Here is a 24,452-nt window from a genome sequence, read left to right as displayed (position 1 = left end):
AGTTCCCAAGGGAAAGAGGCTGCTCCTAGATACCCGATGAGGTCATTGCTTTCCTCTTAGACTGGCCTTTCAGTCCTTGGAGAACAGCCCGTGTGTCCTTCCTTTGTCCTTTCAATTGATCTGTGGCCATAAAGATTGACCCTGGACATACTCCCCGAGCCTACCCAGCCCAGCCCGTGAGGGGAGAATCACTAACTCTGAGTTGCAGGGCCCTACCGTCTTCTGTTCTCTGTGCCTCACCTTCTCTGGAACCAGAGGAGGCCGAGAACTCCGCCGATGCCCATCTCTTCCTTAAAGACCTCGGTGATGGGCATGCCAGCGTAGATAAGCTCCTGCCCTCGTTCGTCACAGATGCTGGTCATGAACGAGGCGGGTTTGCGGATCAAGCCCAGCTCCTGAGCAGAGATGGGGCAGAGAAAAGCAGGGCTATGGTGACCACAGAGAGTTTTCCAGGACCATTCCACTGTCTGTATTCTCAGAATCAGAATGTCTTCAATTCTGGAGGCCACACAACAAATCTCAGACAAACTCCTCCCAAGAAAGAAGTACAAAAAGTTTTTTTCAGATCATTTAGGGCACAGAAAACAGGGACGCCACGCCCATGGCAGGCACTCAGCACTAGCGCTATTTCTGTTCTTTACTGAGTATTTACTAGGCCAGGCAGTATGCTAAGCAGCTAACTTCCACTGGATCACTTTAATCCCACAAGGGAGAATCTCGTTCCCCATGTTACAGTAAACGAGGCTTAGAGAGGCCAAGTAACCAGCCCAAGGTCACATGGCTATGAAATCTTAGAGTCCATTTCTTAATCCAAATGGAAATCTTTTAAACTCTTCACATGTAACTGCCAACTGCCCGCCAAAATGTAATGAGGCACGTGGCTGTGGAAATGGGGGAGCCCCTCGATATGTCCTTCACCCAAGGTAGGAGGGCAAGGGAAATAAGGGTGGAAAGGCAGCAGTGATCTGAGCTCCTAAACTTCCTGTTTCCAGAGCTGGGGCACCCCTGGGACAGCATCAGCCAACTCTGCCCAACTTCTTCAACTACCCCTATGGACTTTTAATCATATGATAATACACTGTCCCATCATGTGCTTTGTTTACTCAATGAATCTGAGCTCTATAAATGTTGGTACACATAAATCTAGTCGTGTGTAGTATCCTATAATATCACAGTTTGTTGTCGTTGTTAGGTGCCATCGAGTCGATTCTGACTCATAGCAACCCCATGTGGCAGAGGAGACCTGCTCCATAGGGTTCTACACTGTAATCTATGGAAGCAGATTGCCAGGTCTTTCTCCTGTGGAGCCAGCCGCTGGGCAGGTTTGAGCACCAACTTTACAGTTAGCAGCCAAGTGCTTACCCGTTGTGCCACCAGGGCTCCTTATACCACAGTTTAGCCATTCCTTATCAACACCTATTAACTAAAAAAAAATTCTTAGACATGTTTCTTTGTTTATATGCACAAGCATTTTTCTGGTGTAGTTTTCTAGACATGGAATTAACTGCTGGGCCATAGGTATGAGGAGTTTTCAATTTGATACATTGCCCAACTGTCTTTCAGAAAGGTGGTATCAATTTCCATGCTCACGAACAAGGAATGAATGTACCGGTTTCCTCATACCCTAACAAACACAACATGTTATCAAAGAACTTTCTTTATCTTTGCTGACCTGCTAGAGGAAAATTGGTATCGTAACTTTTACTTTGGTTCCTTTTATAATGAGGGAGGTTGAGCATTTTTTCATGGTGAAAGGTCATTTCCTACTCTGGTCTCTTTTTATTGATTTCTGAGAGTCATTGTACGTTAAGAAAATTCGCTCTTCATCTATCATATGCCCTGTGGTCATTTAGGCAGAGTGGACTCTCTACTTCACTCCTGAAGTCCCTTAGCAAGTCCTGAGCAACTCTAGGACATATGCCTCCATTTCCAGGTCAGGTGACCAAGCTGTGGGGGACACACGGCTGCTGCCGGTCCTTGTGGGCGCTGCATTCGTTTTACTCATTGGTCAGAAGGAGCCACGTCACAAGCTGACTCCAGCACCCAAGGAGGGGCTGGAATCCAAGCGTCAATGCCCGGTACCACCCCATCTTAGCCCACTGCCCCATCTCTCCTGCCCATATCATTAAGAAAGTACAAGGCACCTACCCTGGCCCAGGAGTAGTCCATTGGCACAGTCGGGGGTGGCACCTCCTGAGCCGGTACGATGACTCCTTTGGCCACAAGATCCTCATACACAGACCTGAGAGGCGGGGGAGGGGCAGGAGAAAAGACATCCATGTGGATTTTATTATTCCGGACTTTTCTAAGCCTCCCAGGAATACTCCTCTTGCCCTCGACACCTTAGCCTTCTTCATCCCTGCACCCTCTCCTGTCAGTGGCTTACTCTTACCAGTTGGATTCTCAAAACAAAATGAAACGAGGTACTGGCCAAACTGCCCCCACCTTCCCTTCTCTAAACAGGGCTTTTCAGAAAGCTGAATCTGGAAACCAAAGAAGGATAAAAGGGGAGCAGCCCAGGCAGGTTTAAGAGATAGAAGCAGGGAGAAGCAAGAGGATATCCAATTAACAACTTCATCAACCGACTCGAGGGAACACTCTCTAAACATTTCTATGCTCATCTCTCATTTGTGGTATCCATCTCTCAGCCAGGTAGGTAGGCTTAGAAACTGAACACGTTTTAACACCAGCCTGAATGGCCTGTAACTGGGCAGGACAAAGCTGCTGTTTTAACAAAACAAATCAAAAGACAAAGAGAAAAAAAAAAAAGTATTTGGGACCATCCCTATAGCTGTGCTCGACACCCGAGAAGGACCAGGAATATCAGACACCCCGGGTTGGGAAGGCTGCTGTCCTTGGGGAGCAGCCTGGGTTAGGGAGGGATTTCGAAATGGAGGGAGAAGCTGGCATCTTCTACAAGGTCCACTTACTGGATGATTTCTCCAAGCTCATCAAAGCTCTGGGGCACAAACACTCCTGCCTCCTTCAGAGCCTGGTTCTTGGCTACTGCGGTTTCAGAAGCCTGGTTGGCACAAGCCCCAGCATGGCCAAACTGAACCTGGAAGGCAAAGGAGAGCAGCTCTACAGGGCTCGTTGGTCCTCCGAGAGAGGGCACAGACATCCTGGGCCGTGTCAATACAGATGACAGGCCTGCATTGTGCTTCACACAAATCACTTCATCAAGCCTGAAGCCAAGTTCACTAAACAGGTAGGATGATTCTCATTTTACAGATAAGAAAACAGGCACAGAAGCTTAAGCATGGCGCAGTGGTTAAGAGTTAAGGCTGCTAACTAAAAGGTCAGCCGTTCAAATCCACCAGCCACTCCTTGGAAACCCCCTATGAGGTAGTTCTACTCTGTCCTATAGGGTTGCTATGAGTCGGAGTCTACTCAACTGCTAGGGGTTTTTGGGTTTTAAGGTCACACAGCCAGAGTGTCTTGGAACCAGCATACAAAGCCTGGCAGCCCAACTCCAGAACCACCTTCTTAATACTAAGACACATTCAGCTTCCCCTGGGCAGTGGTCAGGGGATGGGGAATAGAGGCTGTGTTTGAGCCATATGTGAGATGTGAGGTTGCAAACTGGCAGCCTTAGGCTAAGTTGAACTCACAGACATGATCTGATTGTTGCACACATACTTTTTTATAAAATATGCACTCACATTAGAAAAATAAAAACAACACTTCTAGGAATGTATTCTTCAGATACTACTCTAACAGGTATAAAGGCTGTATGTTCAAAGATACTCATGTAGCATGGTTTTTAATATAAATATGTTGGAAACAGTAACCACCAATAAGGTGTCACTTAGCTAAATTATGGCATGGTACTTCCCAACAATGAAATACTGTGGTCAATAAAAATAATAAAGCAAAAAATAAAAAAATAAAAAAAAAAGCAGATTTCCTGTAAAAATACAAATTCTGAGCTTCTTCTAAAAAGTCAGAAGATTGTGTACTACCAGGGCCATATTGAAGGAGCCCTGGTGGCACAGTGGTTAAGTGCTTGGCTGCTAACCATAAGGTCAGTGGTTCAAACCCACCAGCCACTCCAAGGGAGAAAAGACCTGATGATTTGCTCGCATAAAGATTATAGCCTAGGAAACCCTATGGGGCAGTTCTACTCTGTCACATGGGGTCACTATGAGTCGGAAATCGACTTGAAGGCACACAACAACAGGTCCATATTCCCACACAGCAAGAACTGCCTGGAGTCAAGCAGTGACTGCCCCCTGCCACCTGAGCAAGCTTTGAGGTATTAAATCTGATGGAATATGGGGATTGACTGGCTAGAGAGAATGAGCTAGAGGGAAGAGAAAACCAGTCAGAAGAGCTAAGTGGCAACTGTGTCTTTAACCAAGTAATGGCGAGAATGAAATAAGCCTGATGAAACATCAGGTACAAAACTCTGAAAAACACAGACTCAGGGTTGGGGGTATGTAATCATAATAAAATCTAACCCATTTACAAAACCAGAACACAACCCGCTGCCATTGAGTCGATTCCAACTCACAGCAACCGTACGGGACAGAGTAGAACTGCCCCATAGGTTTCTCAAGGCTGTAAACCTTTACGGAAGCAGACTGTCACTTCTTTTTCCTGCGGAGCGGCTGGTGGGTTCGAATCTCTGACTTTTTAGTAAGCAGCCAAGTACTTTAACCACTGTGCCACCAGGACCCCTAACTGGTTTATAGTAACCAGTTAACTATGCGCAACACTTTTGTAAGAGCTTTACATATTTAATCTTTCCAATAACTACAGTTGTTTCCTACAAATAAGGAAATGGAAGCACAGAGGGGTCAAGTTACTTGCCCAAAGTCACACAGTTAGTCTGGGGTAGCATTTGAACCCATGCAATTTGGCCTCAGAGTCTGTGCCTTGAATATTTAGTGGCCTTTAGTGGTGCAAGTTTAGGAACTGTTGCTTTAGTTAACAAAGCTTGAAAACAACATGCCTTAAAGTGCGGGTTCCCAATGGGTTCTTTGTAGGATTTAATATGCATGGGTGGATGGGGTGGGAAGGGGAAGAGATTCTATATTCAAGTAAACTTAGAAAACCGTGGGTTCAACAAGGTCCAACAATTTTCACTATGGGATTCAAACTAACACCAAAATTCCTAAGAGGGGGATAAATGATATAGCATTTTCCTAACTTACAGAAGTGCCTTTGTTTTTTCTGTTTTTTTTTTTTTTGGTTTGTTGTTTGTTTTGTTTTGAGGACCATTGCTACAGGGTCAGTGTTTTGTGGAACATGCTTCTGAAAAAGGGCCCAGAACATACCTCAGAGGAGAACATGGTGGCACAGGTCCCGATGCACCAGCAGACCACAGGCTTGGTAAGGCGGCCCTCATTGATGCCCCGGCAGATCTTATATTCCTCAGTGCCTCCTATCTGCCGAAGAATGGGAACAAGACAAAGCCACCAAGTTAGCAGGGCCCACCTGGAATTGTTTCAAGAGCTGCACTGACAGCCGCCAAGTTTACCAAGATCAGGAAAAGCTGCCCCAAACTGAGCAGGGGCCAAAAGTCATCAAGTATCCTATGAGTTACAACTTGGCAAAAGAATGAAGGGACATGGGCTTTGGCCAGGTAACAGGAAGACAGTTTAGGTTTCAGGCTGGAAGCTTTATACTGGATGCAAGGAGGATTTAAAAGGAACAGCAGTTCTCCCTGGGACTCCTCTTTCCTGATTTGGGGGTAATAGGATGATTTAGCATCAGACCTGCTCAAAGGCATGAGCAAGCAGGGACAGACTACCCAATCAGCAAGGGATGCACGGGCTTACTTGTGTTTACTTATTAATCTTTGATGTGGTGAAAAACAGGTGAAATTATGCGCTACAGATTAGTAAGTAAGCACAAGTAAGCCCGTGCGTACCTTGCTTTCTGGTTCATCCACCACTGGGAGCAAGGCATGGGGTTCTAGGTCTCTTCTAACTTTTAAAAAATGTTACTTTTTACTCCAGCTATCCGCTGGCCACCAGGTAGAGGCCATGGTCAGCCAGAGCAAAGATTCTCTGCTGGAACTAAAAGGTCTCAGGCCACTGGAGGGCAAGGACTCTTTTTTTCTGGAACATACACGGCAGTGTTAAACAGTGACAATCTCTAGGCTCCAGAGTCTAGGGGATGGGAATTACCAGGGACTGTCACTTTAAGTTATATATAAACAAGTGCTTGGATGTTTGCATTACTCTTGCAATCAGAAAAAGGTTTTTTTTGTTTTTTTAAAAGTAACTCACTTCTCCAAGAACCACAATCATTTTGACTCCTGGAGTGTCCTGGTAACGTAAGACATGATCCATAAACGTTGAGCCGGGGTACCTGTCGAGAGCAGAGAGGACACATGGGATCAGGAGGAGGCTTGGGGGTGTGTGTGTGAATAGGCATGGGAAGCATGTTCATTCTAGGAACACTGTGGAATTTGTCTTGGGTGTGGATACCCAGGGAGGGTCCAGATGTCTTAGGAATTCTGGGGGCGTGGAGCGGGTAGCAAATGGAGCACAAGGAAAGGGAAGGGAAAGAAGAAGAGCGCTTGCAAAGGAGAGGCTCACTTGACAGTAAGACAGGGCCCGGAGAACACACGTAATGGTGGTTTTAAAATACGTCCACCAATTCTTTGAAAAAGGTATTGCTTGCTTTCTTTCCTTTTGTGTGGGCCAGACTTAGTAATTCGCTTCTAATGAACAAAATGTGGCAAAACTAATTCTATGACATTGACTCCCAAGGCTAGATTATAAAAAGAATACCTTCTGCCTGGCACTGTCTCTCTTGAATCACTCACTCTGGGAGAAGCCAGCTGCCATGTTCTGAGGACCCTCAAGCAGCCTGTGGAAACGTCCGCATAGGAAAGAACCAACTTGCCAGGCCCGTGAATAAGCTGCCTCCAGCCCCAGTCAAGCCTTCAGCCAACTGCAGCCTCACAAGGGACCCTAAGCCAGAACTGCCCAACTGAGCTCCTCCTGAATCCTGACCCACAGAAACTGTGAGGAAAATAAATGGTTATTATTGTCTGAAGTCACTAAGTTTTGGGGTAATGTTTTACACAGCAAGAGAGAATACAATATGCCAAGCTATGTCCCATAGAACACCAAGGATGATAGGTGGTTACTAGAAGTTCTATAATTTTTGTTTTCAATTTTCTATTGTCACATGAGTTTACAAAAGTGTTGCTTAAAAACCAAGCAGGCATCTCTGCAGAGTTTTATGTACCCTTGATATGCTCAACAGCATTAAAAATCCAAGAGGACAATATAGCAAGCAACATCTTCCAGACTTAATTGACCAGGAGCCTTTTGTCAGGGAGCATCTGTAGACTAGGGTTCCCCAGGCCACACCCCTGAAGACCTCAGTGAGGGTCCTTCTTCATCCAGGCATTCCACCTGAAATGATCTGGTGGAACCAGGAGATTGACAAGGTGACTCACTGTCTTAGTAGCTTTTGATTTCTGAGCCAAACGGTGTAGTGATCATTGTCCCAGTAGTAGTAATAATAAACCATTAATAATGGCTAACACTCATTATGAACTTGCTACGTAAGTGTCAGGCCCTATGTTAGGTATTTTATATACACGATCTCATTTAATCCTCATGAGGCAGGTGCTATAATTTTACCCATGTGATATGTAGGGGGAGCCCTGGTGGTATAGTGGTTAAAACCTCGGCTGCTAACCAAAAGGTCAGCAGTTTGAATCCACCAGCCGCTCCCTGGAAACTCTATGGGGCAGTTCTACTCTGTCCTATAGGGTCACCATGAGTCGGAACTGACTCGATGTCAACAGGTTTGGTTTGATATGTAGGGATGATGGAGGTCTAGGGAGGTTAAGCAGCCTGCCCAGGACCCCCTGCTGGTAGACAGGTAAAGTGGATTTGAACTCCTTGGGTCCAATTTCAGAACTGGCCTGGCTAATCATGCACTCTGCTGCCTCCCAGTGGTCACACCTCAGACACCAGACAGAAGGACCATAAAGCCCAAACAAATTTTAAAAACACCTTTCCCTGTACTTCCTGATTTGATGTTCAAGTCAGTCCTGCAACAAGAGCAGAGATACCCCATTTGATGGACTTAAACAGCATTCCTATGGACCTGGGACTCAGTGCAGCAAGCTGAGATTAAGGATCCAGAATCCTATCTTCTAGTCCACTGCTTACCTGTCCCCACCAATGGCCACACCCTCAAAGACACCGTCCGTGGTCCGGGAGATAATATTATTGAGCTCGTTGGACATGCCCCCAGAACGTGAGACATAAGCCACGCTGCCAGGGCGGTACAGCTTGGATGCCAGGATGTTGTCCAGCATTCCACCTGTATTCCCAATCTTAAAGCATCCAGGCTTGATGCCTCCAACCTGCAGGGGCAGAAACAGCAGTCAGGGTGGGAGGGAGGGAAGACGAGTCCCTGATTGATCACAGAGCTCAGAGGAATCGCAGAGCCCTGGTACTACCTGCACAACCCACTCTGGCCAGGCTGGGAAGAAAATGGCCAAGAGAACTACCACCTGCCCACTGGGTTTTCTGCTTAGGAAGAATCTGTTCTCTCCCTCAAGAAACATTATAGAAAAAGCAGAGTCTCAGTGGTGAAAACATGGCTTACTACTGAAGATTCAAATGGACACTCAAGGTTAAGTTACCTCTCTTGCTCCAAGAGGGCTGCAGCACCCCATAAGGGTCACTGGCCTATAATATAGGTGCACTTCTCTGCTAAAAATCCCCCTGCCTCTGAGATGGAGGGTACCTTAGTTCAAAAATCTTCACTTTCAACAGATTTTTAATGCAACAAGTAAAAACAAAGAAAAAGATTCACAGAGCAATTTCTTCTTACTTGCAGATCTTTGGGTTAAAAATAAGGCCTCCAGGTAACTTTTTCTTTGGTTTGTAGTTAAGGGAATAATCAAAGACTATGTTATTGTTGCATGCGGGTGGAAAAGTACTAAAAAAAAAAAATCTTTTCGTTAGCCCCTTGAAACTATAAAGGTGATACAGACTTTAAAAAGTTAATTGGAAGTAGGCGGCTGATGCCATCTGGTACTCTCTAGGTCTCTTCAGCCTTGGAGAGAGACAGAGAGTCTACAAGCTCCCTGAGGACCTAACTTCATACCATAGCCTCAGATTTAAAGGAAAGCCTTCTAGGGGGAGCTTACAGTGGCAGGTCCAATGATGGTCACTCCCTTCTGGTCCGCCTTCTTGATTAGCTTCCTTGTGAGGGCCTCTGGGATGCCTTCAGCTATGATGGCAATGGTCCGGATCTAGAGGATGAGAACAGTTCCCTTCTGTTAACCTTTTGCCAAAGACAGGGCAATGAGGCACCAACTGGTAAGCCCCCTTTGCCCCCTTCCAGGCTCTAAGAACAAAGTAATGGTAATAGTATGCACCTCCTTCTTCCCACAGGCCTTCTTTGATCAACTCTCTCCCAAAAAGCGAGGCAATGGACAACTGGTTAACAACAGAGCAATTCAGTAACTGAGCAGGAGCAAATGTTTCTGAGTACCTGCTACAGTCAAAGCTGCTATATTTTCTTCGACCTAAAAATTCCTAAGAATCAGACCCACCTGTTCCCTACCTTTCCCTGTGTCTGCTTATAAGGCAGCTATCTATGGTTTTCTCCACTGTGCTCTCCCTGAATCTGACTCTATGTCCCCACAGGACAGGGTCAGTACATGAGAAAAATGAGCTGTTTTCACTCAGACCAGAAAGTAAGCTAGGGGAGAAAGCCAGGGGGATGGGGAGTAGGGGAGGGTCCAAAAACCATCTCCATTTGACTCTAGACCAGAAGGCTGGCAAACTTTTACTGCAAAGAGCCTATCAGTATTTTAGGCTTTGTAAGTCGTATGATCTCTGTGGCAACCACTCAACTCTGCCATGGGTAATATGTAAATGATGAGCATGGTTGTGTTCCAATAAAACTTTATTTACAAAAACAGGAGGCAGGCTAGATGTCACCTTTGGGCTGTAGTTTGCCAACTTCTGCTCTAGAGTTAAAAAGTAGCTTGCTTTTAGCAGGCATGCTTTCTTTTTCGCTTCATCTAGTCTTCAAAACAAGCTTCTATTCTCCAATCACTGACAGAAATAAGCCAACCTGGGACTGGAGAATAATTTTGAACAGAAGAATCAATATCCTAATCTATACAGGGCCCTTGCAGATCAATAACAAAAAACAACAAACACCTCAACAGAAAAACAAAGGTGAAGGGCAAGTCATAGAAAACAAATGGCCAATAAATGCTTTAAAAAGCGCATCTCAGGTAATAGTCAAAGATACGCAAATTAAATAGATTGCCTATCAATTTGACAAATTGTATGTGTTTTTAAATCCAAACGTTCAGTGCTGGCATGGGTACAGGGAAGCAGGCACTCTCAAACTACCGATGGGAGTTTACATCAGTACGACTTTTCTGGAAGGCACCTGGGCAGGATGCATCAAAGCTTTCAAATCTGCACACACAGATGCAGTAGTTCAAATTCTAGAAATTTACACCAGGGAAATAATCAAGGAGATGTGCAAATGGTAATCTAAGGACACTTATTCCAAGACTTGAAAGAGCAAAAATGATGTTTCCAATAAATTTATTGATGTGGAAAGAGTAAGTGAAGAAAGCAGATTATAAAATAGTTACATGTGACATTATTGCATTTGTTCAAATCCAGAAAAAGGTGTGGATAAGGATATACTTGAACATCAGCGGCTGTTTGTGGGACACAGGACTTGAGGTTTTATTTTTTTATTATTTATCAGTATTTTTAAATTTTTCTATAAGTATGCAATACTTTTATAATAAGAAAATGCTTTTGATTCTATTTTTAAAGCCAGCCTCCAGTAGCACAGAGGAGCTAGAAGGGGCAGATGACTCTGAATTGCCTATAAATCCATTTAAGTAGTCACTGCCCAGTCCTATCTGCCCTCTGTTACTACTCTGCCTTCTAAAGATCAGGCATCTCCAACCACTTTCACCCAAACAGGCCACTCCCAAATCCCAACTCCTTTGTCCCAGGTGGTAGTGACTGTGGACCCCACCTCCAGCCCTCAGGGCCCATGGACCTACCTGTGCATAGTTCATGGTCTCAATGGTACTGTCATAAGCTGAGCGGAGTGAGGCAAAGTTGATCAGCACATCTACTTCCGGGTGTTTCTTCATGGCGTCCGCCATGTTCTTGAAGACAGGGATCAGGATTTCCTTGTGACCCCAGTAAAACTTCTGCTTGTGGTCCCCACTGTAAGAAAGGGGGGGAAAGGTTAGGGCACTCCCAACTTGTCAGGACTGGGAGGTTTCCCCTCTGTCTCTGCAGAGCTGGGAAGGGAGACGTCGAGGGGAGAAACTTCACCCAGAAGGTGGAAGAGGCAGAGTCTGCCCTGAAAGAGCTTCCATCTGATGGAAAAAGACCATCCAGAACACTGATCACCCCAGTCTCTGAAATAAACAGACCCTTCCCCAGCAAAGTGGATAAGCCAGCTATGTCCTCCACTCCAATCTTGTCTTAGCAGAGGGGGGGGATTAGGTGAGGAAATCCTGCTTGGCAAGTCTTCCTGCTGTGGTGAGACTCACGTGAATGGGTAGACCATGGCGGCTACCGAGGGCTCGTCTCGGGAGCACACGTAGTCAAAGTCCAGCATGCCCTGCACGGCCCGGGTCTGCATACCCCACACAATGGCCTTGGAGTGGCGGCTGAAGAGGGTGGTGCTCTTCCCTGGTGGGCAAAGACACAGAGAGTGCACCCAGAATACACTCCCCAGGAAACTCGCAGGGGCAAGGGCCGCCCACCAGACCCTGTACACCCCAAGTACAGGGATGGTGGCCCATCGAAACTGCAAAGAAATGTCAAGGGGATGAAGTCTGAGAACTTGGAGGATAACTACCACAAATTTCCTCTGGAAGGAGGTGGCAGAGAGAGAGCAAAAAGAGCTAAGACGGCTTGCCTGGCCGGTAAAAAGCTCTGAATGAACAGAGAAAGGTCTCCCCATACAAGAACAGGCCCCAGAGACGAAGACTCCAAGGAGGAGAATTCCGACAGGACCTGCTTAATTTCAAAGGAAAGAGGTGTCACCAGCCTCTTGCTTATATGCAAATGAAGTCTAGACAAATTATTTTTAAAGCCAGCTGGAAAAATATTAGGCTTCTCCCAATTTTGCTGACCTCAGGACTTCAAACAACTCTTCAGCAGTCCTTATCTCCCTGTAAATCTGGATGTAAACCAGGTCAGGGTTTGAATTCTCAGGAATTCTAGGTCTGTGTAAGTCCAAAGAAGAGGTCCGCTGTCGCCGGAGTTGCAGGAGACAGGGCAGCCTTCACTGTCACTGAGGTTCCGCCCAGCTCTGGCACCAGGCTGGGGTATAGTCCTCCCCTCCTTTTCTCCTTTACCAGGCAGTTCTTTCCTGCTCTGACAATGCTCTGGGACAGGATCGCCAGTGGACAGGAAAGAGGTGAGGGTCAAAAAGAAGGGAACAAAGCAGCGGGCACAAATGCATTTCTCAGCCTGAAGGGACCCTTCATCACCTGCTGGCAGGTGACCCTCCCCTCCAGCTCCCTGCCAATCCAGGAGGAGGCAAGCAGCCCACAGGGGAGGTGCTCAGTCCCCCAGGGAGAGCAATGCATCAAACTCAGTGGCGTCTGGTATTAATTAACCCACTGTACCAGTGCAGGCTTGGCTAACCAAGGTCTGCTTAGATAAATTTAAGAGATTATTTCCCAAGGCATGTAGGATTCTCATCGCTATAGGCCAGCCTCTTCCAACACAGACGTAAGCTCCTGATGACAGAAAGTTCCCGATTTTGCAAATGCCTGGGATTTACTGTCACCGGGGCCCATCTGGGTTCCCCTGATTCATGAGCTCACAGAACAAGGGAAGCCACCTAATCCAGTTCCCTCACTTCCCAGTCCCAGGAAATCGAAGCCCAGAGATGCCAAATGACGGATCCTAGGTCATCTAACATCAGAACCAGGATTGTGGAATAATTTAAGACACAGCTCAATTGTGCAACTGAGGAGGGAGAAGATAAGTCAGCACTTCCGGGCCCTGCCCCTTCCCAAGGGGGGCCCACACTGCGTCGGCGTGAGTATGCATGCACATTCACACATCTGTACACACACACATCTGTCTACAGAAGCTAGAAGAGCAAGCCAGCAATCTCTACAAGCCTACCCTCACCCCAGCGTGAAAGGAGCTCAGGAAAGGCAGGACCTAAGAGTGCTCCCTCCTTAAGCGCAGAGAAACCAAAGCTGAAGGGGGCACTCCTCAGCCCACCAGCAGTAGGGGAACCCTAAGAACCAGGCTTCCCCCAGCTCACACCACCAGGCTCCTCCTAGGTCAGGGTGAGGGAAGGATCCCGGCATAACCTGTTCTCTCTCCCTGACCTGCCCTTTCCTCTCCCACTTCTCAGCGCTGCTCAGTGACGGGCAGGAACGAGAACAGAACCTGCTCCCCACAACCCTCAGCCCCTGGGTGGGAGAGCTCTCTGCGGAACGATTCTGCCCCCGTTTTTTCTGCACAGGGCTCTGACTCTGCTCTGCCTTTTAGGTAACAGTGGATCTTACCAGAGGCAGGAAAAGTAGAGATAAAACGAAGGGTCAAAGGGCTGCATTCTTGGCCTTTCCAGCGTGATTGTTCTGACCACTCCTTCCATTACTCTTAGCGAGGGGTCAAGGGTCATCTTCAGAAGACCCCCACACCCCTACATAATCTCCCATTACTGTGAATGTCTAGAAGTTAAGCGGAAGCCCCATGCTTTCTTTGAACAGATTAATCAACTCACCTAGGTCAAGAGATGAATGTGTGCGCGTGTGTGCATGTTGTTGTCAGTCGCCATCAGTAATTGCAACTCATGGCGACCTCTTGTGCAGAGCAGAACTGCTCCATTGGGTTTTCAAGGCTGTGACCCTTCGGAAGCAGATGGCCAGGCTTGTCTTCCGAGGCACCTCTGGGTAGGCTCAAAGCTCCAACCTGTCGGCTAGCAGTTGAGCATTTAACCATTTGCACCACCCAGGGACTCCACGTGTGTGCACACGCAGACACAGAAAATGTCCACTGTAAACCATGACCTCATACACTAGACAAAGCCCAGATTCTCGCCAATTCCCCAGTCTACAGATACACCGCACACCCTTCCGGGTTTCTAGCTCTCTCACTGTCTATCTAGCTATCTTGCTCTTCCACCGAAAGCTTGTCCCTGCTGTTAGGAGCTCTGGGATGAAGTCGGCAGTGGTGAGGCTAAGGCAGAAAAAGCAAGAACCCGATGACATTAGAAGAAGTAAACGAGACAGAGTGACCCGCAGCTCCCCCTCCTGCGTGCCTGTAGCAGCGCCCACTACTCTCGGCCACTCCCTCTTCAGTTCTGATGGCTCCCTCCTCGCTGCTCCACTCCACTCTCCAAAGCTGTGGCCTAGCTCTCGCTCCTTCTACAGCCTCCACCCCCTCCCCAGCTCAGTCAGAGGGGTCGTACCGCGAGGAGAGCAGTGAGGGGGGCACACACTAAGCAGTGGTTGGGAAGGGAGGAAGACTAGGGCTTGGGGGCAGGCCACACCGAGGCAGGGACAGAAAATGTACCAGACAACACTGCAACCCGCCAGGGGAGGGGGAAACAAAGCACATGGAAAAATGGTAACTGAAAACAAAGCCACACATGGAGCTGGGGTCGGGGTGGGGGTCGGGCATCCTACCTTGCAGGGGTCTTGGACTTGGGACTGAATCTGTCAAAGAAAATGACCAAGGCAACTGAGTGACCGGCTGACAGCTGGAGGCTTTGGAGGCAGAGGGTGGGAGCAGGGACAGGTGCTATGGACAAGCCTCTTAGGGCGAAGCCCTCACCATCTCTTGTCTGCTCCACAATAGACAAGAGGAGGAAGGCCAACGGAAGAGGGGAAAGCATCGATGGGCAGAGTGGGAGCAAGGAAGGGCAGAGAACCAAAGCGGTAGAGGGAGGGGCGAGGGAGGGGCAATGCAAGGGGCCAGGAGCAGGTGTAGAACACTGAGGCCTCCCCAGGCCAGGGTATCCTCTGGAGGAACAGCTGGGTGCCTGAGCTGGCCCTGCCTCACCCTCTTAATGCCAATCACTTTTTGTCCCCGTGAAGCACGATGACTGGACCTGTGTGAGGACTGGACCTGTCACCCCAGGCTGTGGACAAAGCTGTTGGTTTGGGGGATCTCAGGGCAGTGGCTTCCGATCTCGAATCCCTGGAGCTAGCGTCAATATTTCACAAACGCTTTAAGCAAACTATGTAGCAAAAACAGGCTGTCCAGGTGCCATCAGCTAACAAACTAATGTCAGTTATCGTGATCTGGTTATCTAATGCTGGTCACAGGTCACACAGGCTGACTGGCAGGGATCATGTCTTTGATGGATCAGATGGAGAAATGAATTAGGCATAGTCCAGATGGGCTGGTAGATGAGCCATTTCTTTACGGTGGGCTCACAGGGGAGGGAATGCTGTGGTAAGAGTCCCAAGATGACGGGGGTGAGGGTGGGCCTCGCCACCATAGGAGCTTGCTCTGCCGTCCTGAGCTCTGGGCTTCCGCCGTCCACGCAGGAGGAGAGTCTGGGAGACCTTTCCATTGCCCCATCTCCTCTGCAACTTCCCTGCCCAGCTCACCACCCCCCAGAAGAAAGGGGGTGGAAGATAAAGAGGGTGGGGAATGAAGTGACCCAGGCATGTGCGGGTCCTCAGAATCAGGAGACCCACTGGGCAGACTCGAGTCACTTCATTCTCACATTCCCGTCCCATCACAGGCCCACTCCCACAGAGAAGCCCAAACCGCTTTCCATCACCTCTGCTGGCCCCGGCAGGTCCGGAAAGGGAAGAGGGACAGGGAGGGGGCCGAGGAGTCATTCCCTGCAAGGTGCCTGAGACCTGTAGGAATTACCTTGTGGCATGGCAGGCTTGGCCTTCTTTGCAGGGGCCACCTCATCAGCCCTGGACTCAGAAAAAGATGCTGTCCTACTGGGGGCTGGGGTCTGAGGGGGGACAAGGAGAGAGAGGGGGAATCACAGGTAGCAATGGGAAAAAAGCCATCGGTCCTTAAGGCCCCAAAGAAATTATGCAGCAATGAACAGCACTGTTCTTTATGAGCTGCTCCCAAAACTGCTACACCTACTCCTTACTTATTGACATTTCACATTTATGACAATAGTAAAAAATCCATTATCTGACAATTTTGCCCATTAACAATGCCCACTGGCAGTAACAAACGCCAAGGTGTGAGGCGAGAGTAACACTGGCTGTGATAATTAAGGTTATGTGTTGACTTGGCTGGGCCATGATTCTCAGGGGTTGGCAGTTATGTAATGATATAATCTGGTAATTATGTAATTATGTAGTCATCCTCCATTTTGTGATCCGGTCATCCTTCATTTTTGCATAACGCCAATGTTCACATAATGACTTGGTCTTTGGAACCTACCCATGTCGATAAGTGAGGAGTGGGTGTATTTTCAGATGATCAAACTGCAGGTGCGAGTGGGAATGATACCTGCCAAGGCCCCTCCCTCAGTAAGAAGTAACAAGAGCCAGAATTTGAACTCAGGTCTGATTTTAAAATTCTTGCTCTTTCCATTATACTACCTTGACTGTGGAAGAAATAAACTGGCACAGCAATCCAGAAACCAACTATGTACTAACTTCCCTTCATATCTTCCCAATGCCCCCAAATGGAATGTTCTAGAAGGGTGGTGGCAGTAGTGGATAAGATTAGATGATCCTTTTAAGTGCGGAAGACTGGTACCTACCGATGTGCTCCCGCTGGCATTGAGGAGAAAATTTGCAGTGTGGGCTGCTGTGGGTGGCTGATTGGGGATGGGCCGGTGACCCAGGGCCATGCCCACAATGGCTGTCATGTGAGTCTCAGTGCCAAAGACGTGGATGGGGATCCCAGTGGTCTTCCCTGTGGGAGAAGGAAAAGAATCCATCATTTCAGTCTTCACATCAGCAGCCATGTCCACGTGACTCTGCAAAGGTAACTATGGCTTTCTGCGTACGACCAATCACCCAGGACAAATTAGCTGTCATATTTTCACCACCAAACAAATCTCTGTAAAGACCACCTGCTGATAAGCAAAGCAAGTAACAGCTCTACTGGCAAGTCTCAAGTGACCAAAAGCATTCTTAGAGTCCACACTCCTCTGTGCATGGCCTGGTCCCAGCTCTCCCACCCCTCAGCCCCAGATACCCATGTTCTCTGCACTCCAGCCCCACTGGCCTCTTTTTTCCTAAACACCCCGAGCTAATTTCCTCTGGGCTCTGGCCCTGCTCTTCCCTCAGCCCCAGATCTTCACTGGCTGTTCTCTCATCACTTGGCTCAGCTCCAGTGCCACCTCCTGAGAAAGGCCTTCCCTCACCTCTGCCAGCCACTCTCCCTCACATCACTCTCTTCTGTTCATAGCATAGATCCCTATCTGACAGCATCTTGTTCACGTAACTGTTTACTTGTTTAATGCCCCAACTGTGAGAGCACGCCTTGGTAACACTAACCTTGCTGTCCCCAGGGCCTGGCCCTCAGCAGGTACTCAGTTTTAGGTAAATGAATGAAAACTAGGACTTGGAGCCACCTCAGGTAATTTAGGGGGATTTGGTGTTTGCCACAGATACCAAACGGGAAAAATGGGAGGATGGAAAGGTCTTGTCTCTCCAATTAGAAGGCAAGCTCGCGGACTAAGAACATCTTATTTCTGTGACCCTTCTGACACTTTACACAAATCCCTACTTCACACATAACCGCTCTTAGCAACAGGGGCTGCACGCCCTAAAGTTTAGGACAGGGGCTCTGCGTCACCGAGGACAGAGGATGGAAGTACGAGAAAGTCAGAGGGCATTGATCCAGAGCTGCATACTCAGAAGGGAAAGTGGGTGCGCACGGACGAGTCCCTCAGGAATCCCACGGAGGCAGGCCACCTGATACTCAGGGTGGGAGAGAGAAGAGGTCCCCCAGCTTACCGACTTCTCCCATCACCCGTAAGCCCTCCTGATAGTTGGGGCCACCTCTTCGGACAAAGATAGTGACTTCATGATCCTTTAGAGGGCCCTGGTAATCCCGAATTGCTCTCACAATGCCCTGGAAGGATAAGGAGATGTCAGAGACCCGTGACCAAAAAAAGGCAGCCATGAATCAACAATTTATAACCAGGATAAACAAATATACTAGGATGTATATAACAAAGGCGGCTTCTTATAAGTTTGGCAGACCCCAGCAATGAAGGGTTTTGCGTGTGTAGATTGACTATGCACAGGCAATGCAAAGGCCTGGGACACGTGATCACTTGTAATGCTGACAAGGTGAGTGTGTGGAGGATGCCTCCATGCACTGGGGCGCAAGGCCTCCAATGTCAGCATGTACCTTTCTTCATCTCTTGTCATGTCTGCAGTCATTCTTGTTATCTTACTGCAATGGGAGTGGGGGGACCATGTCAGGGTCCTATGCAAAGGTTCTCAGAGATATCAGGATATAGTCTTCTTAAGTGTCAATGTCCTACAAAAGCTTCTTCAAGTGATTTAGGGGAACAGCCCTTGCAATGGATACCAACCTAGGAAAAACAAGGGCATGGAAAGGTGTGTATCAGCTTTGTCTCTCCAGAAAGAGGGCGGATTTGCTGAGATTTATCACCCAAGGTATTTCTCCTAAGGCTCTACACATATTTCCTGCTCCAGACCTACCCGCCCTCATCAACAGCACTGCCTTTGACTACAGGGTTGCTTAGAAGTTAAACAAAGCCATAGTATTTCACCTGTTTCAGATTTGTCTCTTGAATCAGGAACAGTTACAAAGACTCTTCTTTTAGGCAGGACCGATGAGGCCTAGTCCCCTCTTCTTGAGAGAGCAGAGTTTCAAGGCTGACACTTATTTACTCATGATCCTCAAAACGTATATGGAATTATCAGACGCTGGCACATTCTTAAATAGCCTCACTGAGCATCTGACAGTATGGAATAATAAACAGCCTCCTGAGGAAGCTACTGTTAAGGGGATGGCTGTTGAGACATGCCAGCTCTGTTACTCTTGCCGACTGAGTCACGTTTTCTTATTTTTTAATTTTATTATTTTTTTAATTGTACTTTAGATGAAGGTCTACAGAGCAAAGAGTTTCTCATTAAACAGTTAGTACACATATTGTTTTATGACAATGGTTAACAACCCCATGACATGTCAATGCTGTCCCTTCTCAACCTTGGGTTCCCTATTACCAGCTTCCCTGTCCCCTCCTGCCTTCTAGTCCTTGTCCCTGGGCTGGTATGCCACTTTAGTCTCGTTTTATTTTATGGGCCTGTCTGATCGTTGGCTGAAGGGTGAACCTCAGGAGTGACTTCATTACTGAGCTAAAACGGTGTCTGGGGGCCATACCTTTGGGGTTTCTCCAGTCTCTGTCAGGCCAGGAAGTCTGGTCTTTTTTTGTGAGTTAGAATTTTGCTCTACATTTTTCTCCAGCTCTGTCTGGGACCCTCTGTTGTGATCCCAGTCAGAGCAGTCAGTGGTGGTAGCTGGGCACCATCTAGCTGTACTGGACTCAGTTTGGTGGAGGCCATGGTAGTTGTGGTCCATTAGTCCTTTGGACTAATCTTTTCCTTGTATCTTGTTTTCTTCATTCTCCCTTGCTCCCGAAGGGGTGAGACCAGTGGAGTATGTTAGATGGCTGCTCAAGGCTTTTAAGACCCCAGATGCTACTCACCAAGGTAGAATGTAGAACATTTTCTTTATAAACGGTGTTATGCCAATTGAGCTAGATGTTCCCCTAGACCATGGTCCCCACAGCCCTCTGCCCAGCAATTCAGTCCCTCAGGGGAGTTTGGATGTGTCTATGGAGCTTCCATGACCTTTCCTTGCACAGGTTGTGCTGGCTTCCCCAGTATGGTGACAGTCACATTTTCTGTAAACCTGTGATCCAGGAGCCCCACAGCATCAAAACACTTTCCTCATCCCACCTTTTGGAGAAGGAACTGAGTTGAGAAAAGACAGAGACTAGGAATTGCAGAGAACCAGGGAGTGTTACAACAAGGTGCTGAAGAGAGGGTCAACTGAGTCAATTCTCCAACAACTGTCCTGAAAGGGGGGAACAACAGAAATTCACCTCTGCCCACACTTTCGATGGGAGAATTACAGTCCAGGGAGTGTCAGCTGCTTGTTCAGGGCTTCAGTTCCAGATCTCCTGACTCAGTGTTTTCTGTACTCCCCAAGAGGGGAGCCTGGGCCTCCCTGGACCAGGAACTCACGGGCAGTTGCTCCATGTCAAACCTTGCTGATGAGATCCCTTTCCCACTTCCCCCAAAACCACATCACACACTGCAGCTGATTACCTTGAACGTGGCAGCCACGTTGGTGAAATTTGCGATGCTGCCTCCGATGATGAGGATCTTACCTGAGTTTGGAATAAAAGATGTAAAGAAAGTATTAGAAAGGTAGACCTGAGCATCTTATCAGAAATCTACCTGAGGGAGTTATTAGTTCTCTCTCCCCTAAGTGAGGACCCCCCCAAGTCTTCAGAGGTTTCAGGGCAGAGGCAGGGGGTAAGCAGGATGGTCTGAGGCCCATTCAGCCTTATCTACTCAACTCTCCATTACCTATGCCACTGGGCAGACGGTGAATCCAAACCCACAGAACCTCTCCACCATTCCTAGTTGGCATCTAGAACTCTAGCTGGGTTTCTCGATCCCTCTAACTGGACTCTCTTCCTGCCTCAAGGGAACAGGAATTGATGTGCGGTCTCAAAACGCTGCACAGGTGGCAAAGGGGGGCTGGGAATCGCACCAACCAAAAACACCAAGCCCACTGCTATGGAGTCGATTCCAACTCACAGCGACCCTATGGGACAGGGTAGAACTGTCCCATAGGGTTTCCAAGGAGTGGCTGGTGGATTCGAACTGCCGACCTCTTGGTTAGTGGCCATAGCTCATTGTAGCTCTTAACCACTGTGCCACCAGGGCTCTGGGAATCGCACAGCCCAGGCAGTAAATATGCAAGTGGGTCACTAACAACTGAGTTTACGGCGGTCAAAGTTAAGAGCACGCTGCCTCCTCCCCAACCCTTGCACTTTGACCTTTATGCACACATCTCCCCCTTGCCCTTTCAGAGTCCCCGTCTTCGGAGATGCTGTCACTGCCCATTGTGCAATCAAGGAAGCTGAGGTCCAGTAGTTAAGTGATTAGCCCAAGGCTGCGAAGGACCAGGAGCACAGCCTCAGTGGCTCCTAGTACAAAGCTGTTCCCACTGCACCCTGCTGGGGAGTGGGGGTGTGTATCTCACCATCTGGGTGCTTCTCGCGGGTCATGAGGGACAGGATTGTCTTGGCATAGTCATAAGTCTGCTGCTCGCTGGGGGCACCCGAGTATTCCCCATAGTTCGCCAGCTCGTTGACACCCCCCAGGTCACAGATGGTGTCACTGCCAAGGAGACACCAAAGTCAGTGCTGGCCCCGACTCTCAGGGTAGGGAATGGCAGCCGGTGCCTGAGAGAACATGCAGATCCCCCAAAGCACGGAAGTTAGCCTGTGAAACTGGCCTTGCAGAGCTCCGACCCTCAACACACGCAAGTCACACTAGAAAGCTAACTCTCCATCGGACTCCTCTGGGCAATGCACTCTGCAGCCCTGTGCCACCATGGGGCACCCAACCAGATGAAAACAAACAAACCAGTTGCTGTCCAGTAGATTCAAACTCATGGTGACCCCACGTGTGCAGAGTAGAAGTGTACTCCATAGGGGTTTCAAGGCTGTGACCTTTTGGAAGCAGATTGCTAGGCCTTTCGATTAGTAGTCAAGAGGTTAACTGCGCCACCATGGGGCTCTGGACCAGACAGTGGCAGGTAAAATGCACAGTGAACACCTCTCCAAGACAAAGACAAGAAAAACTGCACAGTCCGGAAGTCCCTGACAGGCTGCCCAACAAAGACGTAAAACCGCAGTGCAGCCAGAGGAAAGAGCCCACCCCACGGAAGGGAATGTGGTGGATTACACATCTAGAAATGAGCCGTCATTCACCGTGCTTTAAGTAAAAAAATGCTATTACAAAGTGTACAGAATATGTATGACCCCGTTATTTCTATAAAGTGAAAATATATCATTATAGGCATTAAAACGCCTTGAAGGACGTCCACGCTCACCGTGGTGACCTGGTCGGGGAAGGGGTGGGGCAAGGTCCATGGAACTGTCACTTTCTAGTTCATCTTATTTGTTGTACCTTTGCGTTGAGCACATATCACTAATTATAAGAATTAAAGAAAACAAAAAAGGTTGCAGAAGCCACTGTGTGCAGGGCTGGCCCTCCACAGAGCTGCTCTGCTGAGATGCCATTGTTCTCTCTTATTTGCTTCACTACTTCCTGCTCCTCTCCAAGGTGAGAAACCAGAGACTCCAGAGGTGAAGCCACTTGGCCCAGGCCACACAGACAACAGGTGGGCCCCAGCATGTGTGGACCCTGGGTGGACCCAGCTGGCATCCCATCACTAGCCCCCCTCCAGTCACCTGTACACGACAGAGGCACCACCCCCGGCCACCATGGTCCAGATCCTCCCCTTAGGGTTCAGCAAGGTCAGCTTCAGGCTCGCCCCACTTTTGGCATCCAGGTCTGCAATGTAGGCTTCCTAGGGACCAGAGAGCAACAGGTGGGCCCGTGAGTGGCCCCTTCACAGATCCCAGGACCCTTACCCTTTCCCTGGAGGCACATGAAGAGGTCAACCACCTTAAGGGAGGAGGAGAGGACTGTGCAGGGCCCACATACCAGGGACAAAACACGATGGTGTAAGTACCACAACCACCCGCAGCCAGTCACCGCCTGGGGACAAACTTCCCAGTGCCTTTCTCTCCTCCCCTCTGCCCAAGTCCTGAGCCTCACGAGGTCACTTCGCTTCCTCCCTGTCCCCCTCGCCCCCGCTTCGAACCCTTGAGAGTACCTCCTCATCACGTCTCTCCTCCCCTCCCCAGGCGCTACCCTTCTCCCAGCCCTGCCACTTCCCTTGGCCTGGGTTACTTCACAGAAGGCCTGGTCCTGCTGGGAGGACTTCTCAGAGGATGGGGCGGGAAGGAGCAATTAAAATTCTCAGCGAGTGGCCAGAGAGAACGCCTTCCCAACAGGATTGGGGTGGGGGATGGTGTGGACTAGGAATTATCAAGCAGCAGCAAATCAAGTTAAGAGCCCAGGGAGGTTGATTGAGAGAGAAGTCTAAAAGGGTTTCTGGCTGGGATTCAGAGGCTTGGTGGACTCCCACCCCCACCCCACTGGGGTTTTAAAATAATTAAATGGTTCTTGTCCTTTCTTTCTTTGCCAAATATACAGCCCATAAGGGGGGCCAAATGCTCATCTGAGATTAGTCACCCTCCCCCAGGCCCCCCTCATTCCCTGTCTCCTCCGTAAACCAGCTTTACCTCTGGATAAGCCTCCCGCCCGAAGGGGGGAGGGAAGTCGATGTCACCCCACTTCACTTTGCAAATGTAGTCAGCTGTGGCATCCACCTTGGCAGCCAAGTCAAGGACATAGACACCATCTTTGGTCACAACTGGAATAGAAGCAGAGGCAATCAGACACTGGCTCCAGACAGAGGCGACCACCCACCCCCAAGTCCTCCTTCACCAGACTTCCCCCAAATGCCACTCCCACGGGATCCTATGCAGGTCTAAAGACTCCTTGAATTCTACAACCAGAATGGCCCTATGGGGATCCGGCCTTCCCACCATTAAAGGAAAAACAATTCTGCACAGCTGATTTCCCCTCCCTGATCTACAGGTGATGTGCTGTGGCAATGTTTAAACATCTTCATAAAATGCCACATTCCTTGCTTCAAATATCTAACCATTCATTCACCCATGGCGCAACCATTAAAGAAAAAGGGCTTTAGATATATGTCACTGTTAGAAGCCTCCCTAGGTGTATGTATCTGGGTTTCCTGGGGCCCAGCTGGGGAAGCTTCAGCATCAGGCGGAATGGGACACCGTGGGGCACACTGGGCTCCCAGCCAGCAGGACTCATTTACTGCCACCTCACTGGACATCTATCTTCCTTTTCCCCCAGGGCCATTTAGCTAATTAAGTTACAACAGAGCCATCTGGTCCGTTAGGGGTGCTGCAACCTCAGCTGGAAACGGATTTGATTTCTTGGCTCCCTGGACTTTGCCCTGAAAAGCTATGGCTAGTGTGAGCCTGCACCATTCTCCCCCCACACCAGGGCCTGCCTCCTGCACAGCCTGAGCGGGCTTAAACCAAGCTCTTCCCACTGTGGACCAGCTCCCAGCAGGCATCCTGTGCCTGGAGAGGGAGAAGGGAGGGCTCCCAGGGCACCAAGAGGAAAGAAGGGTCTGAAGGGGTACACCAGTGCAGAGGCAGCCCAACTCCCTCATCTGGTCGGACAGCCTAACCCATTGGCAGGAACAGCAAAGGAGCACATAGTCAGATCAAAACCAGAACCTCTCCATCACAGAGCAATTCAAGATCAAAGAAAGAAATTGGAATAGGTAAAAAAGAGGAATAATTGCTGTCTTCTGAGAGCTCAGAAATGGAAG

The 24,452-nt window shown here is 48.7% G+C and overlaps 1 protein-coding gene across 3 annotated transcripts in view; it reads right to left on the bottom strand.

Moving 5' to 3' along the window:
- ACLY (ATP citrate lyase) overlaps window positions 1-24,452 on the bottom strand; it is a 39,722-nt gene that overhangs the window by 5,406 nt on the left and 9,864 nt on the right. For all 3 annotated transcript variants that reach the window (XM_023725217.1, XM_023725218.1, XM_004390317.3), the window contains 17 exons: window positions 23,323-23,453; window positions 22,423-22,541; window positions 21,207-21,343; window positions 20,261-20,322; window positions 17,909-18,026; window positions 16,705-16,859; window positions 15,843-15,933; window positions 14,642-14,671; window positions 11,534-11,675; window positions 11,033-11,201; window positions 9,134-9,238; window positions 8,145-8,341; window positions 6,237-6,318; window positions 5,280-5,390; window positions 2,931-3,058; window positions 2,149-2,242; window positions 241-395 (listed from right to left, as the gene is read on the bottom strand). In XM_023725217.1, coding sequence (XP_023580985.1) covers window positions 241-395; window positions 2,149-2,242; window positions 2,931-3,058; window positions 5,280-5,390; window positions 6,237-6,318; window positions 8,145-8,341; window positions 9,134-9,238; window positions 11,033-11,201; window positions 11,534-11,675; window positions 14,642-14,671; window positions 15,843-15,933; window positions 16,705-16,859; window positions 17,909-18,026; window positions 20,261-20,322; window positions 21,207-21,343; window positions 22,423-22,541; window positions 23,323-23,453 — 2,026 coding nt within the window. The remainder of the gene's footprint in view (window positions 1-240; window positions 396-2,148; window positions 2,243-2,930; window positions 3,059-5,279; window positions 5,391-6,236; window positions 6,319-8,144; window positions 8,342-9,133; window positions 9,239-11,032; window positions 11,202-11,533; window positions 11,676-14,641; window positions 14,672-15,842; window positions 15,934-16,704; window positions 16,860-17,908; window positions 18,027-20,260; window positions 20,323-21,206; window positions 21,344-22,422; window positions 22,542-23,322; window positions 23,454-24,452) is intronic.

The sequence above is a fragment of the Trichechus manatus genome, unplaced genomic scaffold (assembly GCF_000243295.1).
Source record: "Trichechus manatus latirostris isolate Lorelei unplaced genomic scaffold, TriManLat1.0 scaffold00294, whole genome shotgun sequence".
Lineage (NCBI taxonomy): Eukaryota > Metazoa > Chordata > Mammalia > Sirenia > Trichechidae > Trichechus > Trichechus manatus.
The sequence above is the reverse complement of the archived record's forward strand: the minus strand, read 5'-3'. Positions and strand labels throughout refer to the sequence as shown.